We start from the raw sequence: 19,183 nt of genomic DNA, 5'->3' as shown, positions 1-19,183 counted from the left end.
GACCACCGGGTCCCCCGCTGCTACGCGTGTCCGTCTCCTCCGCCCGGCGGGGCCTCGGGGTCGTGGAGGACAGCTGGCCGCCTTCCTCCCCCTGCGATCCTCTGTTTACTGGGAGACGTTCCGTTCCGGTCCGCGGCCTCCCCGCTCGGCCTCCCCCGGGCCGAGTGGCCCCCGGTTCCTTGAACCTCTCCTCACCGGCTCTGTTTTCCTGTTGTCCCCAACCAGGGTCAATGAATCCTTTCTGGCCCCTCCGCTGTCCGGCCGTCCTTCCGGAGGGGAGGGAGGGGGCGGTGACCGGACCAGACCCCTCTGGAAATGCCGAGCGCCGTGGGGCGGGGGAGGAGGGGAGGGAGGCAGGACCGGGTTCCTGGGTCCGTGACCTGCGTTGGCTCTTTGCGCTGTTGACCCCGTCTGCCTCCAGAAAAGCGTTTCTCCCGTCCGGGGGCCTGGCCAGCCTCCCCCCCCCCTCCCCGGACACCCCCTACCCGCGGGGAGCTGACGCTCCACCGGGTGGAACTGGTCCAGACTGGCGGAGCCGTAGGAAGAACAGGGATCAGCGAGGGAATGGAACCTAGATGCCAGGAGAAAATACCAGATTAAATGGGGAGAAGAGGGGTCCGTATAATTGAATATATACACGTTTGTGTGTGCCTAAACACGTATGTTCGTTCACTCAATAGCACTTATTGAGCGCTTACTACGTGCAGAGCTCTGTACCGAGCGCTTGGAATGGACAGATAGAGACGGTCCCTGCCCTCTGACGGGCTTACGGTCCAGTCGGGGGAGACGGACAGACAAAATAGCAATAAATAGTACGGATCGATGTATGTAGAATACGTGCTGAGGACGGGCTGTCGGAATGAAATGACTTGGAGGTCACCGGGGAAGCCTTCCCCGAGGAGGTGGTACTTTAGGAGGCATTGAAACTTGGCGGGGCAGTGGTTTGAGCGGATTTAGGGAAAGTGGGAATTCCGGCCTCGGGGCAGGAGGGCGAGCTGAGAGCGAGGGTCGACCGATTAATCAATCATTGGTATTTATGGAGCTCTTTCTGTGTGCTGAGCGCCGTCCTAGGCGCTTGGGAGAGCTCAGAGTAACAGGGTCGGTCAGCACGACCCCTGCCCACAACGAGCTTACAGTCTATCGTATTGCTAGATCGTATTCTTCCAAGCGCTTAGTACAGTGCCGGGCACAGGGTGGGCACTCAGTAAATACCGTTGATTGAGGGAGTGTGTGGTTAGCGATGTCTGAGGAAGATCCTCTGAGGGGAACTGGGACTAGGGGAGTGACAGTGGAGGAGGAGAGGAAGGAACGGATCTGGGAAATGTCTTGTGGGCAGGGACCGTGTCTCCCACCCGCTGGATGGTCCTCTCCTGAGTGCTTAGTACAGTGCCCCGCACCAGTTAGTGTGCAATAAATGCCACTGACTGACTGTCTTGGAGGGCGAATCTGCAGGATTCAGGATTGTAAGAGTGAAAGCTCCTCGAGAAGCAGCGCGCCTTAGTGGCAAGAGCCCGGGCTCGGGAGTCAGAGGACGTGGGTTCTAATCCCGGCTCCGCCACTTGTCCGCTGTGTGACCTTGGGCGAGCCGCTTCACTTCTCTGTGCCTCAGTTACCTCATCTCCAAGATGGGGATTGAGACCGTGAGCCCCACGTGCGACAACCTGATTACGTTGTATCTACCCTAGCGCTGAGAACGGCCCTCGGCACATAGTTAAGCGCTCAACAGATACCATCATCATCATTATTATTATTATTATTATTATTGAGGCCTGGGATCGAGTCCACTGGACCAAGCACTTAGCACGGTGCTCTGAACGCAACGCTCAGTAAATACCATTGATTGGTTGGTTGTCTCGAGGGAGAATCAGCAGGACTTAAGGTTGTCCTCACGCGGGACAACCCGATTACCCAGTATCTACCCCAGCGCTTAGAACGGTGCTCAGCACATAGTAAGCGCGTAACAACTACCAACATTATTATTGTAAGAGCGTAAGCTCCTTGAGGCCGGGATCTAGTCATCTGACTCTCTTGTACTCTCCCAAGTGCTTAGTACACAGTAAGCACTTAATGAATACGGTTGATTGTAGGGAGCACTGTACTAAGCGCTTGGGGGAGTATAATACAGTACAGAAGCTTCATATTTCTGGTGTGTGGTGTACTGGAGTAGTCTGGAGTGCTCTTCATTGAACGCTTCAGTTGATGTTTTGTCCAGTTGTCAGGGACAACCTGAAGCACTGGAGACAGCGCAACAGGGAAACACAGTGTCGGACACAAAACAAATGTGTGTGAAAATATAGATGTGCGCATGCCTGTAGTTATAAGCACGCAAACCCATATTCCTAAATTCGCTTTCGGCTTTTATATGACTAGATCTATATGCTCCTATCTATTCAGGGCCACGCTTGGGGTTTGCAGACGATGTCGCGGAGAGTCCGTGTATCTCTGTGTATATCCATGTGCCTAAGCAAAAGTCTTTCACGTGGAACACCCAAAAATAAAAATAATAATTGTGGTGTTTCCGGAGCACTTACTCTGTGCCAGGCACTATACGAAGCACTGGAGTGGAAGCAACTGAGTCAAGTTGGTGGACAGAGTTCTTGTCCCACTTTCATTTATTCATTCAAGAGTATTTATTGAGAGCTTACTATGTGCAGAGCACTGTACTAAGCGCTTGGAATGGGCAGTCGGGCAACAGACAGAGACCATTCCTGCCCAGTGACGGGCTCACAGTCTAAGCGGGGGAGACGGACGGCAGAGCAGAACAGAACGAAACGAGAAGCAAGACAACATCGTCACGATAAATAGAATGAAGGGGATGGACACCTCATTGACAAAATAAATCGGGTAATAAATAATATATACGTATGAGCACAGTGCTGAGGGGGAAGGGGGAGGAGCGGAGGGAAAGGGGGCTCAGCTGAGGGGAGGCGAAGGGGGAGGAGCAGAGGGCGGAGGGGGAGCAGAGGGAAAAGGGGGGAGCTCAGTGTGGGAAGGCCTCTGGGAGGAGGTGAGCTCTCAGTAGGGCTCTGAAGAGGGGAAGAGAGTGAGTTTGGCGGAGGTGAGGAGGGAGGGCGTTCCGGGACCGCGGGAGGACGTGGGCCGGGGGTCGACGGCGGGACGGGCGTGCGGGGTGGGCAGGAGAAAGAGAGAAGCGAGGTGAGGTAGGGGGCGAGGTGATGGAGAGCCCCGAAGCCCAGAGTGAGAAGTGTTTGTTTCGTGCGGAGGTCGATGGGCAACCACCGGAGGTTTTTAAGGAGGGGAGTGACCTGCCCAGAGCGTTTCTGCAGGAAGGTGATCCGGGCAGCGGAGTGAAGAATAGACTGGAGCGGGGAGAGACGGGAGGAAGGGAGATCAGAGAAGGCTGGCACAGTAATCCGGCCGGGATGTTACGAGAGCCCGTACCAGCTCGATAGCCTTTTGGATGGAGGGGAAAGGGCGGATCTCGGCGATATTGTAAAGGTGAGAGCGGCAGGCGTTGGTGACGGATTGGATGTGGGAGGTGAATGAGAGAGCGGAGACAAGGACGACGCCAGGGTCGCGGGCTCGTGAGACGGGTGGGATGGTCGGGCCGTCCACAGTGACGGGGAAGTCAGGGAGAGGACAGGGTTCGGGAGGGAAGATAAGGAGTTCAGTTTTGGACGGGTTGAGTTTTAGGTGGCGGGCGGACATCCAGGTGGAGACGTCACTTGGGGCTCACAGTCTCAATCCCCATTTTCCAGGTGAGGAAACCGAGCCCAACGTCACACGGCGGACGCACGGCAGAGCCGGCATTAGAACCCCCGACCTTCCGACTCCCGGGCCCGTCTTCTATCCAAATACTCCATGCTGCTTCTCAGTAATAATAAATCGTGATATGTGTTGAGCGCTTACTCCGTGCCATGCACTGTAGAAAGCGCCGGGGTGGATCCCAGCGAATCGGTTCGGGCACAGTCCCGTCCCACGGAAGGCTCACCGTCTCACTGTCCGTTTTCCAGATGAGGTGACTGAGGCCCAGAGAAGTGAAGTGACCGGCCTGAGGTCACGCAGCCGAGGAGTGGCTTAGCTGGGATTAGAACCCCCGCCCTTCTGGCTCTCGGGCACGGGCTCTGTCCACTACGCCATGCCGCTTTTCTGAGCGGTTACATTAGCTACTTGCGGATCCTGGCACCGTCTTTGATTACATCTCCTTGTATCATAATCTTCTCAAGCCTCTGCTCTTAAAGGGTCATCCCCTTCCTAACTGCCGCAACCAAGCCGATCTGTTGGTTGCCGTTGCTTCTCAGCTGTCCTCAACAATGCTACGAGATTTGAGGTCGTGTGCAGTCAGGGCTATAAAACATTTCTTTGGGACTCCAGGCCGCGCACTTCAGTCCACATCCCTTCTGCTCACTGTCTCCACCCTGCTGACTCCCTCTGTCCTTGTGTAATAATAATAATAATAGTGGTATCCGTTAAGCGCTCCCTGTGTGCCAGGCACCGGACTAAGCGCTGGGGTGGACGCAAGCAGATGGAGTCGGACGCAGTCTCCGTCCCACAGTCTCTATCCCCGTCTTACGGATGAGGGAACTGAGGCAGAGAGGAACAGACTTGCCCGAGGTCACGCGGCAGGCGGAGCCAGGATTAGAACCCGTGACCTTCAGACCCCCAGGCCCCGTGCTCAGTCCACTGTGCCGCCGCGCTGCTTCTCCACACGCCATACTGTATGGTGTGAAACGGCATGCCGGAGTAATGTAGTATAAAAATAGATCATTTTACCGTCTCTGACTTACGCCAGAATGTAAAATATGTATAAATTCTGAGCCAACTCGCCCGTTTCAAGCTCTTAGGAAGCAGCCGCACGCCCTTGGAATGGCAAAGGGGAAAGCAATCTTTCCCCATCCCTCCGGTATTCTCCATTTCAAGAAGGTGTGGGCTCACTTCAGATAGCTATTAAGCATTGTTTATTATTTTATATTTAACGTCCGTCCTCTAGAGCACTGTAATCGTAATGTTGGTATCCGCTAAGCGCTTCCTAAGTGCAGAGCGCCGTTCTAAGCGCTGGGGGAGATGCGGGGTCATCGGGTCGTCCCACGTGAGGCTCGCGGTCTTCATCCCCATTTGACAGATGAGGGAACTGAGGCCCGGAGAAGTGAAGTGACTCGCCCACCGTCACCCAGCTGACAAGTGGCAGAGCCGGGAGTCGAACTCATGACCTCTGACTCCGAAGCCCAGGCTCTTTCCACTGAGCCACGCTGCTTCCCCCAAGCACTGTACTAAGCGCTTGGGAGAGTATGAATCAGCGCCAGGTGCAGAAGCTTCATACTCCTGGGCTGCGTTGCGCGGGAGTACTCTTTGTTGAAGCCTTCGACGGGTGTTTTGCCCAGTTGTCATGGGACAGCCGGAAGCACTGGGGGCGGCTTCACGTGGCAACACAGTGTCATAAACACAACAAATGTGAGTTCATTCGATTCATTCATTCGGTAGCAGTTATTGAGCGCTTACTATGGGCAGAGCACTGAACTAAGCGCTTGGAATGGACCATTCGGCAACAGGTAGAGACGATCCCTGCCCAATGACGGGCTCACAGTCTAATCCGGAGAGAGGGCAACACCAGAGCCGGGAATAATAATAATAATAATATTGGTATCTGTTAAGCGCTTACGACGTGCCGACCACTGTTCTAAGCGCGGGGGTAGATACAGGGTCATCGGGTTGCCCCACGGGAGGCTCACGGTCTTAATCCCCAGTTTTCAGACGAGGTAACTGAGGCACAGAGAAGTGAAGCGACTCGCCCACAGTCACACAGCTGACAGGTGGCAGAGCCGGGAGTCGAACTCATGACCTGTGACTCCGAAGCCCGGGCTCTTTTCCACGGAGCCATGCTGTCCGCCCACTCTGTAGTGTTGTCATCTCCCAAGCGCTCAGTACAGCGCTCTGCACACGGTAAGCGTTCAGTAAATGACGTTCATCCGTCGACTCTCTCGGAGGTGGAATCGGCAGGATGTGAGATCGTAAGGGTGTAAGCTCCTTGAGGTCCAGGATCGAGTCTGCTGTCCTCACTGCACTGTCCTCTCCCAAGCGCTTAGTACAGTGCTGTGCACACAGTAAGCACTCAGTAGATACCATTGATGGGTGGGCAAGTCACTTAATAATAATAATAATAATGTTGGTATTTGTTAAGCGCTTACTATGTGCAGAGCACTGTTCTAAGCGCTGGGGTAGACACAGGGGAATCAGGTTGTCCCACGTGGGGCTCACAGTCTTAATCCCCATTTTACAGATGAGGGAACTGAGGCACAGAGAAGTTAAGTGACTTGCCCACAGTCACACAGCTGACAAGTGGCAGAGCTGGGATTCGAACTCATGAGCCCTGACTCCAAAGCCCGTGCTCTTTCCACTGCGCCACGCTGCTTCTCTAACTTCTCTGTGCCTCAGTTCCCTCATCTGTAAAATGGGGATTAAGACTGTGAGCCCCACGTGGGACAACCTGATTCCCCTATGTCTACCCCAGCGCTTAGAACAGTGCTTGGCACATAGTAAGCGCTTAACAAATACCAACATTATTATTTATTATTAAAAACTGAAAAATGGCGAGGAGGTGAGGGGGACACTAAGCTTCTGGGACAGGGAGGAAGCCAGGGGCTTTGCCAGAAACGGGAAAATAGAAGGGGACGGGAAAACAGAAGGGGACGGAGGTGGGAAGGGAAGATGCTTAAGAGGGAACACCCCCTCCCCGACCGCCCACCGGCCCGAGTGGAGATGTCCCGAGGCAGGAGGAGATGTGGGAATGAAAAGCCGGAGAGGAGTCCGAGCTAGCAGCTTCGGGAGTCATGAACACGGCAGAGTGGACAGACCCCCGCCCGGGAGTCCAAAGGACCTGGGTTCTAATTCGGCCCTGCCGCTTGTCTGCTGTGTGACCTTGGTCGAGTCACCTCCCTCCTCTGTGCCCGCTACCTCACCTCTAAAATGGGGATTAATTAGGGTGTTGGCTGAGTGCTTACTACGTGCCAGGCGTTGTACTAAACGCTGGGGTGAATCGGAGCAAATCAGTCCCTGTCCCACAGGGGGGACGGGGACCTTGTTCAACCTGATTAGCTTGTATCAACCCCAGCGCGTAGTACAGCGCCTGGCACATATTCAGCGCTTAACAGATATCGTATGATGATTATTATTATCGGAGCAGAAACCCGGTGGGAGAGCGGGTCTGGGGAAACCGTGGCCGTTCACAGCCCCCTCGGGGAGTCTGGTCGGGGACGGGAGCAGGGTGAGGGCGGCGGGGCGCCCAGAGAAGGCTTTTTCCGTGCGCGGGAGCTGCGAGCGAGCTCGAAGCCGGTGGGGGAGGGCGCGGGGGAGAGAGACGGGCGGCCAGACAGACTCACACCCTGAAACAACCCGCCAGGAGTCACCGTCCTACATCCGACCTCTAACACCGTGCTCGTTTCTTATTTTAAGGCGGAGGCTGTGGTTACGGCACTTTTCACGTCTGGACTTGAAAAATGAAAAAACGACCCTCTCCCGTCTACCCCTTCCAGCAGGGTAGCGGAGATCGCTTTCCAGGCGCACGCACCGTAACAGAGCGAGGAGCCAGCGAGGGCAGGCGTGGCCGATTCCTGAAATTTCAGAGAATGTGACTGTTGTTTGCGCAGGCCTGATTTCTCCGTAAATGTAGCCGCGGGTGTCTCTTGGGAGAAGTTAGGCGTCCTGATTGTGGGAAGGGGGCCAGTCCCAGGTTAGAGAGGCTGCTTCAACCCCAAACACCAGCCCGGCCCCACCCAGCCCAGTATTTTTAGTGTTACGCAGTGGCCGTCGTAATTTAAACTCACTGGACAGGATGCATAAAATAACTCCAGAGTAAATCATGCGTAGATATTTCGTGGCCAACTCGAAAACCATTTTTACAGATATATTTTGGGGGGGTTAACCAGATTTCATCCCCGTTTTTGACTCCCAGTTCGTTTTTCAAACATTGGGGTTGAAAAGGAGAAAGAAAATACCTCAAGCGTGCGTCTACCCCAAAACTCCATGTGGCTCCAATCCCTCAGACTCGCCCTTGCCCCTCTCCCCCTGCTCTTCCTCCTCCTCCCCGCCCGTCCTCGGGAGGCTGAGCTCTCACAGCGGTCCGAACCCCTGAAAAAGCAGGAGGAAGCTGCTGCTTTGGAGGGCAGAGCCTCCTGAGAAAGGCCCCTCCAGCCCTCCCCCACCCCCGCGACCCGTCCCCGCACACGAGCCGCAGTATTAACAATAATAATAATGAAGATGGTATTTCTTAAACGCTTACCACGTGCCAGGCACTCTACTAAGCGCTGGGGTGGATACAAGCAGATCGAGTTGGACGCAGTCTCTGACCCTCGTGGGGCTCACGGTCTCGATCCCCATTTTATAGATGAGGTAACTGAGGCCCAGAGTAGTGAAGTAATAATAATATTGTTGGTATTTGTTAAGCGCTTACTATGTGCCAAGCACTGTTCTAAGCGCTGGGGTAGATACAGGGGAATCAGGTTGGCCCACGTGAGGCTCACAGTTAATCCCCATTTTACAGATGAGGTCACTGAGGCCCAGAGAAGTGAAGTGACTCGCCCACAGTCACACAGCTGACAAGTGGCAGAGCAGGGATTCGAACTCATGTCCTCTGACTCCCAAGCCCGTGCTCTTTCCACTGAGCCACGCTGCTTCTCTTACTCACTCTCTTCTCGCTGCTTCTCTTCACTCAAGTGAAGTGACTTGCCCAAGGTCACACAGCAGGCAAGTGGTGGAGCCGGGATTAGAACCCATGACTTTCTGAACTCTCACCCCCGTGCTCTGTCCTCTAGTGAACACTGCCATTGCCCTATCTCTCCCTGGCTGTCCTTTCCTCCTTTCTTTCCTCTCTTGTCTCCTTTCCTTCCCTCCTTCCTTCCCTCCCTTTTTCCTTCCCTCCATCCCTCAGCTTCCTTTGCATTAAGACCCTGAACCAAGAAATTATTTTAAAATAAAGGCTGACATTAAAAAACATTTTTAAGCCGGTTTTCTCCCTCCTGGAAAAGAAAAATAAACCTCAGTAATCACCCCCTATGTATGGGCTTCGGCCTGAAAAATCCACCCCCCGGAGTATATTGTGATCGACGCATCATCTCCGTTTTTATCGGTCCTATAAAGAGAAAGCGTTAAAACCGGCTTCTTGTTTCCCTTCTCGTCCTCGATTGGTCACGAAGGATCTGGGTCGACTCGGCCCGCTTAGTTACTATAAGTAATTCCAAAATTCCGTGTCGTTCCAAAATCGAGCCTGGCTACGTTTCAAGAGTCGACCTGTGGTTAATACCCTTTTTCTTTTCTTTCAGAAAACGGCACCGTAGTGAAAGCGGGGGAATTATTACCGTGCAAGATTTGTGGACGAACCTTCTTCCCAGTAGCATTAGTGAGTAAAATGCACCAGTGTCTTTGCTTCTGCGTCTGCCGGCACCCGGCGTCTGGCTCCTCCCTCCGCGGGGGCGGGGGGCTGGGAGACTCGGAATGCCGGGGGAACTCGTTTCTCTGGGTTGAGAGGGAAAATCGGTGTCACCGGCCACACCTCTGGCCGTTCGAGGGCTGGAACCTCGTCTTCATTCTGTCTTCATTCTGGCCGGTCCCTCGGGCGGCGGAATCGGGTTGGATTTGTTTATTCGCCCTCCGGCCGATTTCCAAAGAAGCAATGTGATCTAGTGGATAGATCCCGGGCCTGGGTGTCAGAAGAACCTGGATTCTAACCACAGCTCCGCCACTCGTGTGCTACGGTCATTCGGTCGGATCTGTCGAGCCCTTACTGTGTGCAGAGCACTCTGCTAAGGGCTTGGGAAAGTACAATACGGCAATCAAGAGAGACGATCCCTGCCCTCCACGAGCTCACCGTCTAGAGGTGTGTGACCTAGGGCGAGTCACTTCACTTCTCGCCGCCTCGGTCCCCTCATCTGTAAAATGGGGATTAAGCCCGTGAGCCCCGTGTGGGACGTGGAAGGTGACCAACCCGCTTAGCTTGTATCTGCCTCAGCGTTTGGAACAGTGCTCGGCACGTAGTAAGCGCTTAACCAACACCGTTAGAAAGAAAAAGGTAAAAGTGTGTGGTTCTTTAGGAGTGGTGAGATGGGTTCCACGGGCAGATATCGGATGGCTTCCATTTAGTAAGGCTTCTTAAGCTCCAGGGGCCTTCGGTTGTCCTTGGGACCGAAGCTCACGTGGATTCTCTTCAGTCCCCTGGAGTTAAGGAGTCCAGGTTGTTGTGGCCACTTTCCCCCTTCCTCTCTGTTCCCTCTTTGCTCGTGTGTTGTGGTCAGGGAGCACTGGAAAGTGGGAGGGATCCGCGCTGCACCCTCGGGTCATCTGCCTCAGTGAATCGAAACAAGTCGGGTGGTGGCAGGGAGCGGGGCGGCCTGCGGATCCCGTTCCTCTAGGCCTGGGACCACGTGGGCCCGGCCTTCATTCGAGAGGCCGTCAGGGGACATTGGACCAAGCAACCGAAACCCAACCCGCCCAGTGTTTGCCGGCCTTCACGGTCAAACTGGGGTTATCCGCCCAAGGACTCGGGTCACTGAACCGGGCAGCCTGGAACTGTCTTCTTGTCGAAAGCGCTGGGAGGCCGAGTGGCGTCGGAGGGTGTGGCCCGCCCGGGACCCCCTTACACCCCGGGCCTCCGAGCTCCCCAGGCTTCCGCTCCCCCCATCCCTGGCGGGGCCACGGTCAGCCCGGGCCAAGAACCGCACTGGCCCCCGGGTGTAGCTCGCTCAGTCCTGACATTCCTCTCCACCCAACAGAAAAAGCACGGGCCGATATGCCAGAAAACCGCGACGAAGAAGCGCAAGGCGTTTGATTCCAGCAGACAGCGGGCGGAAGGGACCGATATTCCAACAGTAAAACCTCTGAAGCCTCGGGTAAGTCGGTAATCGAATGGTCTCTCTCTCTCTCACACACACAAACACATATGTCATGGGCAGTTAGGAACCGCTACTGAGAATGAGCACGGTTGTTCTGGAACAATGATTAGAGCAGAAATCCTGAAATGGGGGATGGGACTCCGCCTGTCTAGCCCTTTTCCCAGCCAAGGATTTCCATCGGAGACATGGGCCAGATGCGGACGCTGAATCCTCCATTGTTCCCAGAACAGTGTCTGTTGTGGCAGAGGTAGACTGAGAATTAGAAAAACGAGTCCTAAAGACAGTAAGGCCTTCAGGAACCACACACACCCCATCATCATCAGTCTTTACCTAGTCCCTGTAAATTGGTCGCGGGCAGGGGATGCGCCTGTTTGTTGTTATATCGTACTCGCCCAAGTGCTTAGTACAGTGCTCTGCACGTAGTAAACGCTCAATAAATACGACCGACTGGCTGACTTGTATGCGCAGAGCCGTGTGCTGGACACCTGCTGCCAGCAGAGAACTCTTCCAGGTCCTTGGGAGAATACAGTACGAGTAATAATGATAACAATTGTGTCTGTTAAGCACCTACTCTGTTTCAGGCACTCTTCGAAGCACTGGGGTAGATGCGAGGTAATTGGGTGGCCGCAGTCCTTACCCCACCTAGGGCTCGCAGTCTTAATCCCCATTTTACAGATGAGGGAACTGAGGCCCAGAGAAGTGAAGTCGTTTGCCAGAGGTCACACAGCAGACAAGTGGCAGAGCTGGGATTAGAGCTCAGGTCCTCCGACTCCCAGGCCCAGGATCTATCCATCAGGCCACGCTGCTTCAGTTGTCCCCCGACCAGCGGGATCTGGTGAAATACTGTGGCATTTACAGGGCGCTTGCTGTGTGCCGGCCCATTTCAGCCGCCCCCTTTGGGCCCCCCCCCCCGGCTCACTGTCTCGTTCACCCCCCAGCCCTGGGGGCGACAGCAGGATGGACGAAGAAACGTCTCCTCACGACCGTCGTGGAAGCCTGACTTCTTTCCTTCCACCTGTAAAACAGTACCCTGGCTTGGAATTGAGTCCATGCTTCCTCTACACTTGGCAGACGCTGGGGTGGATTCGAGCCAGGTAGACCGGACCCGTCCTTCAGGAGCATCGGCGGGCCGGCTTCTGAGGCGCGGCCCTCATCCCCAGATGCTCAACCTGGAAACGGACCGCCTGCTCAAAGGACGGAAACTCGCGGGCGGGATTGTTTTCTAACTAAAGATTCTCGTTCACTGTCTCTCACACGGGCCTGTCCACCTCATGCTTCCTGCTGTAGGAGAATTGACCTCTAGGCCTTTGTGTTCATTTTTCATTTTAGCCAGAACCACCAAAGAAGCAGTCTAACTGGAGAAGGAAGCACGAAGAATTCATAGCCACCATCCGCGCAGCCAAAGGGCTTGACCAGACCCTTAAAGAAGGGGGGAAACTCCCTCCACCGCCTCCACCTTCCTACGATCCTGGTAGGGACAGGCGGGGGGAGGGGGGTCTCTGCTTGTCGCTGGGGGGAGACGTCTGTAGGCTGTAAGCTCGCTGGGGGCAGGAACTATGTCTACTATCTTACATTGTTATATTATACTCTCCCAAGCGCATAGTATAGTGCTCTGCACACAGAGGTGCTCAGTAAATGCCACCGATTTATTGACAGGCAGATGGAGATCGTCACCGTTGCTTAATCATTCATTCAGTAGTATTTACTGAGCGCTTTCTATGTGCAGAGCACTGTACTAAGCGCTTGGAACGAACAAGTCGGCAACAGATAGAGACGGTCCCTGCCGTTTGACGGGCGCACGGTCTAATCGGGGGAGACGGACAGACGAGAACGATGGCAATAAATAAATCAATATCCAAGCTCATTAAACATGGGCTCTCCTTGGCCCACTGGGGATCACTCAATGAATGATATTTATTGACCTCTTATCGGGTGCAGAGCACTGTGCTAAATGCCTGGGGGAGTACAGCACGACCGAGTCGGCAGACACATTCCCTGCCACGGGGTGCTTACTGTCTAGAGGGGGAGACGGACCTTATCGTGAAGGAATAAATTACGGGTACAAATATAGATCCTGTTGGGCCGACGGTGGGTAAATAGCGAGCGCTCAAAGGATGCAGATCCAAGTAGGCAGCGCAGAAGGGGAAATGAAAGCTCATTCGGGGAAGGCCACTTGGAAGAGAGATGTTTTTACTAAGGCGTTAAAGGTGGGGAGAGTGGTGGTCTGGCCTATACTGAGGGGTAGGGAGTTTGGGGCCAGAGAGGGGATGTGGACGAGGGTCGTCGGGGAGATAGAGGAGATTAAGGACGTGCCCAATGCCAGTGGAAGTTCGTATCCGTGAGGGAAATCCGGGCTGTAAATGGGAAACCCATAAAATGGTGATTTAAATGTTCATCTAAACCATACCTGAATAGGCGCTTTAGAAACTGTCATTTGCAACTCTGGAAAATGAACTCGTGAACATTCCTGCGTGGGTACGTGAAGCTGGGAGGACAGGCGATTCGTAGAACAGCGGAGACATTCATGGAAATCTGAAGTCCTGGGTTCCCGAGAGTCAAAAATGATTTTTTTTATGGTATTTGTTAAACACTTACTATGTTTCAGGCACTATACTAAGCGTCGGGGTAGATACAGGCTATTCAGGTTGGACCTAGTTCATGTCCCGCATGGAGCTCACAATAGTAATCTCCATTTTACAGATGAGGAAATTGAGGCAGAGAGAAATTTAAGTGTCTTGCCCAGGGTCACACAGCAGACGCGTGGCAGAGCCAGGATCAGAACCCATGTCCTTCTGACTTCCAGACCCGTGTTCCAGCCACTAAGCCACGCTGCTTCTCACTGATCTAGACGGTACAAAGGACCTGGATTCTAATCCCTGCCTTGTCCCTTGTCTGTCGGGTGACCTCGGGCACATCAGTTCACTTCTCGGTGTCGCGGGCACCTCATCTGCGAAACGGGGATTAAGGCTGTGGGCCCCGCTGGGGACGGGGACTGTGGCCAACCCAATTACCTTGCATCTACCCCGGCGCTTAGTACGGTGCTTGGCACATAGTAAGTGCTTAACAAGTACCGTAATCATTACTAGGCGCCATGCCACACGTGCCAAAGCAGGTTTTGGCAACATTTCCCTGCATTACAGAGACAAATTCAGCGGGCAGCCGGTTGGCAGCTTGGCCCCAGGAGAATCCAGGGTGGGAGAGCAGGGGAGCGGGGCAGCCCCCTCCAGCCTGGGTGGCACCAAGCTAGCCATTCCCACGTGGCGCCAGTCTGCAGGCTGCGGCTTGCCAGGCGGGTGGCTAGCTGCGGCGGCCGCTGGCCCGGAGCCAGGCTGGTCCTGGCCACGCTTACCCGCCCCCGAATGGGGAGGCTCCTTCGCCACGCAGACCCCGCAGGGTTTCCGGTTCCCCCGGGGTCTGGGCCCTGCCGCCCCGTAGACCCCCTCGGGGGTGGAGTCGCCTTCACTCCCTTAACGGCCCCCGCCGGCCACAAGACGGAGCCTCCCGAGACCAGTCCGGGCTTTTTCCCAGCTCCGTGGGCTCGTCGGGGTGTCTCATATGCTTTAGAACCCACTCGTTTTTTGAACTCTCAGAGGGGACTTGTCCGTGAAACTCAGTATACACACAGCTGGCTACGGTCTATCCCTGGGAGATATTTGGACTCTGTGCTAAGGAAAGAATTTCAACTCAGTTTTTTTAGGTGACTTCAAGACCGTAAGCTCCCTGTGGCCAGGGAATGTATCTATTATATTGTTTTGTACTCTCCCAAGCGCTTAGCACAGTGCTTTACACACAGTAAGCACTCAGTAAATACGATTGAATGAATGAAGACTGATCTTAGTTCTGGAGACCCCCCGTCCGAGGTCTTCCCCTTGGGGTCGGCGAGGGCGGCTGAGGGGGGCTGGCCGGGTCTCCCCGGGCCCCAGCCTCTCGTCTGCCCTCTCCCCGGGGACGGGGAGGGGCTGGTGGGACTGGCTTTGGCCCCTGCCGCTCACCTGGGGGCTCATTCTCTGGAAAATCCTGCCTTTGTCCTTTTTTAGATTACATTCAGTGTCCCTATTGCCAGAGGAGGTTCAATGAAAATGCAGCCGACAGGCACATCAATTTCTGCAAGGAGCAGGCAGCTCGCATCAGCAACAAAGGCAAATTCTCAGCCACCGACACCAAAGGGAAAGCATCCCCTCGAGCTCAGGTGAGGCACTCCCTCCCCTCCCCCGACTCGGGCCTCTTTCCGGAAAGATTAATCAGGCTGATTGATAGCCTAATGGCTACGCGCCATAGGGCAAAACGTACACACAAACTCACACGTACACTCACTCCTAGGGAAGACCCTCCCCCTCCCCCCCCCACCTCGTTTTTCCTCCCTTTTTTCTCCCGCCCGTCGTCCCGGCCACCTTTCCCAAATTAATTGCCCAAAATTGAAAGTCTCTTCTCAGAGATTTTTTCCCCGCCCCCAGAGAAGTGAATCTCTACCCCCAGAGATCCCACTTAATGTCAGGTGGCGACCCCAAGCCCAATAATGTTCCGGGACGTTCAGGCAGCCGTTCCACAAAAGGAGTCCAGGGTCACCCCCTCTCTGGGATCCTTGAAGCAGGGGAACCCTTGCCTCACCGGTCTGCCCATCAGTGTCAGCCTCCTCCCCACCTGCCCTGGGAGACCAGTCAGGGAGCCAGCCGGTGAATTGTAGCTCCCTTTACTCTTCCCCTCCTCCGTGCCCCACGGCACTTATGTATGTTGGTATTTGTTAAGCGCTTACTATGTGCAGAGCACCGTTCTAAGCCCCGGGGTAGATACAGGGTAATCGGGTCGTCCCACGTGAGGCTCCCAGTTAATCCCCATTTTACAGACGAGGTCACTGAGGCACAGAGAAGCGAAGTGACTCGCCCACAGTCACCCAGCTGACAAGTGGCAGAGCCGGGATTCGAACCCACGAACCCTGACTCCCAAGCCCGGGCTCTTTCCACTGAGCCACGCTGCGTATCTATTTTATCTATTTATATTGGTGTCTGTTTATTTGTATTGAGGTCTGTCGCCCCGCCTGTAGACTGTGAGCTCGTTGCGGGCAGGGATTGTCAGTCTTAATTGCTGTATTACACTTTCCCAAGCGCTTAGTACAGTGCTCTGCACACAGTAAGCATTTAATAAGTACAGTTGAATGAATGAATGTACTAAGCTCTTGAGAGAGTACATATAACGGACACGTTCCCTGCCCACCGCGAGCTTACGGTCTACAGGGGGAGAGAGTCATTAAGATAAATAAATAAGAAGGGTTTACGGTTGTCCAGGGGATCTGGGGATAATCCCTCTCATGGATTTTCCTTTCACTTTTCCAGTACAAGCCGACCGCCCTTCGGAAGCCCAGCGCCCCAACGGCGCTTCCCTCGGCCTCTTCCCGCCTACCGCAGCCGAGTAGCGCCAGCAAGCCCGGCCTAGGTGTGAATGGCATCTCTCCTCCTCCTCCATCCGGCGGGTGACGGGGGGCAGGAGTCGAGGCTCCCGAGAGAGGGCCCGGGATCAAAGGAGAAAAGATGGGTGCAGAGTAATTTCCCGGAAGGAAAAGCCGAGATTTTGTCGCCACACGGACACCCGGGAGGAAGGGAAAGCTCGAGTGGAGAACCGCAGGGGCTCGGGGCTTCCGGGCACCGTCTCCGCCTGGAGTCGGTCGGGAAGAACCGCCCTTGTTTGTCATCGGAGAGTTCCCGCATCGCCGGGAATCGTTCCCGTTTCCAGGCGGCGGCGGCAGACTGCCGTTGGCAGCCTGTGGCGGGTTGGGAGAGCGTGCCCGCGTGTGGAGCCAGGCGGGGCCGGCCCAGCGGGGAGGGGGCCTGCGGATCTTGGCGGGGCTTCTCGGGGGGAGGCACGAGTAGGGGACAGCAGCCGCTCTGGGGACCTCCCCGACCGAAACGGGGAAGGGGGAGCTCTTGGACGCCTGGGTCCGGAGCTTTAACGGGAGAGGCACTCGGCAGGCGGCGGCGGCTCCGGGCTCCCTCCCCGAGGTGATGAAGCGGCAGTTGCCGCGGTAGCGGATGAGGTAGCCCAGCTGCAGTAGCAGCAGCCGAGCACCCCGGGCTCTACCTCTCGCTCGCGAAACACCCACTGTGCACCAGACCTTCCGGTAGCCACGCGTGGAGAGAAATTGAAAATGAAAGCAGCTCGTGCCCCCAACAGCTGCTCTTCATTCTCCCAAACCCACGAGCCGGGCCTACAGATAGAGGAACGGAGAGGCTCCGTGGCTCCCGCTGCTCTGCCGCCGCCGGTCCCCCACTCTCCGCGGGGCCGGAGCCTCGTCGGCCACCGGCGGGACGCCCCCGTGGAGGAAAGGGGCCAATCCGCGGACACTCTGCCGTTGATAGAGACGGGGGTGGAGAGGGGAGAGGCGGGGCCGTGGAGCGGCCCGTGTTGGGACGCCGCAAGAGGGTCACGGGGGTCGGACGGTCCATGCCGGGACGCTGCCGGGAGAGTCGAGGACGGAGGGGGGCGGTCAGGCGGGGGGACCGACCCACGGTTCGTCCCGGCGTCTCGGACGGAGTCCCGGGCCGGCCCGGGGGTGACGCCTCTCACGTTGGCCCTTTCTTCCGTTGGCAGGTGGGCCCGCGAGCAAGGTACCTTCTCCCGGGGGTCCTTGGGGAAGCAAAGTTCAGACCTTATCTCCCTCTCACAAAGGCGCCGTGGGAGCGGCAGCTCCGCAGGCAGGGTAAGTTTCCCGGAAATCGATCGGCTTCCCGGCTCCCGGTGGTTCTTTTAGTCTTGATAAGGTCTCGTTTTGAAAGGGTCCTTTGTCTTCCGAAAACCGATTCGGTGAATGAGCGACTGCGGCATCCCGCTCCGAGATGCGCTCGGCTGTCTCTGCCCCCACATTCCTCGGTTGCGTGTTGTCTCCGGTCAAGAATCCAGCGGCGTCTCGGGGAGGTGGGGTCTCTCCTTGGGACCCTGGCGGAGAGGCTGGCTGGATTCCCGACCCGTGGTTCGGGCCAAAGGCAAGGCCCGCGGGGCTCGTGAGACTCTGTCAGTTTTGCTCAGCTGTAGGGACAGGAATTCGAAACGGCTGAGGCTTGGACCCTGCGCGAACAGTGATCCTCCCCGGCGTCACCACCCCCGAGGAATCCCTAACCTGTTTTGTCCCTGATCGAATCCTCCTCCCAGGAGGGGACCCGGACATCCTGGAGGGCGTTTGCTCTGTGACATTTATAAAAATAATAATATCGACTGTTACTGTTACGGCGCTTAACTCTGTGCCCGAAACTGTACCAAGTGCTGGAATAGAAACTGTACTAAGCACTGGGACGGTTACGAGACGATCGGGTCAGACACAGTCCCTAGCCCACCCGGGGCTCCCGGCCTGAGGGAGAGGGAAAAAGGGTATTGAATCTCCGTTTTACAGATGAGGAAACTGAGGCCCAGAGAAGTGAAGTGACTTGACCAAGGTCACACACGACAGGCGAGTGGTAGAGCCGGAACCAGGTCCTCTAACCTGCAGGCCTGTGCTCTTTGTATTGTATTGCTTCCCCGTGGCAACACAGCAAATAGACAGAGAGAACCCTTCGCTCGCCGTCTGTCTGCAGACATTTTGTTTTTCACGGTTAGGAAGGCCGCCCAGGAGAACGGAGGCCGGTGTGATCTCAGTAAAACATCTGACCACACACACGCACCCCACCCCACCACAACCCACCCCCCCCCCCCCGCCCCACTGGGGAAATCAGGCAGGCCACCGGGCCCTGTTTCTGTGATGTCGATGAAAGGGGTCAGAGCCCCAGCGGCGGGCCCCTTTGGCTTTCTGCCTTCCTCCAGGGCCGGGTGCGTCCTGTGGCCCACGGCCCCGACCGCCCCAGGCCCACCCCCTCAGGCCGTTGTTCCCCCCCCCCGGGCCCGCCCAGCCCCTCTCCAGTCTACCTGAGGCACGGAGCGTGGGCCGAGCCCCGGGGCCGAGGAGAAGCCACTGCCCCGGCCCAGCCCGCTCCCCGGAACTGAGCAAGGCACGAGGCCGCGGGCCCGGGCTCCAGGGGCGAACCTCAGAACCGAATTCTACCCCGCGCGTTCCCGTCGGCCGAGTCTGTCAGGTGGTCGGGTCTCCTTTGGCTTACCCGGCCGGGTCTGAGCGGTAGTTCCGATGTTGGCCATGCACAGCCCGAGAACAAAGAGAGACCCGTTTTCCATCTCCCCCCATCTCAGATCTGGGCCCACACTTTCGACAGAGGTATTGAAAAAGCAGAGGCCATGCGTGAAATTCTCATCCTCCGGTTCCCACCAGTCCACGAGGAAGGCCCCAGCTCGTCTGGAATTGGGGAGTCGTTTAAATTGAAACCAGTAACGTATCATTTAGGCCACGGTCGGCTTAGATTTGACTG

General features: G+C 56.0%; 1 protein-coding gene across 1 annotated transcript in view; it reads left to right on the top strand.

Moving 5' to 3' along the window:
* The window catches only part of ZC2HC1A (zinc finger C2HC-type containing 1A), a 35,242-nt gene that overhangs the window by 8,458 nt on the left and 7,601 nt on the right, over positions 1–19,183 (top strand). Inside the window, exons 2-7 of the mRNA XM_029069387.1 lie at positions 9,276–9,352; positions 10,722–10,838; positions 12,171–12,312; positions 14,879–15,030; positions 16,172–16,271; positions 17,424–17,532. Of these exons, the coding sequence (XP_028925220.1) occupies positions 9,276–9,352; positions 10,722–10,838; positions 12,171–12,312; positions 14,879–15,030; positions 16,172–16,271; positions 17,424–17,532 (697 nt within the window). The remainder of the gene's footprint in view (positions 1–9,275; positions 9,353–10,721; positions 10,839–12,170; positions 12,313–14,878; positions 15,031–16,171; positions 16,272–17,423; positions 17,533–19,183) is intronic.

Source organism: Ornithorhynchus anatinus, chromosome 7 (assembly GCF_004115215.2).
Source record: "Ornithorhynchus anatinus isolate Pmale09 chromosome 7, mOrnAna1.pri.v4, whole genome shotgun sequence".
In the NCBI taxonomy this organism is placed as follows: Eukaryota; Metazoa; Chordata; class Mammalia; order Monotremata; family Ornithorhynchidae; genus Ornithorhynchus; species Ornithorhynchus anatinus.
The sequence above is the reverse complement of the archived record's forward strand: the minus strand, read 5'-3'. Positions and strand labels throughout refer to the sequence as shown.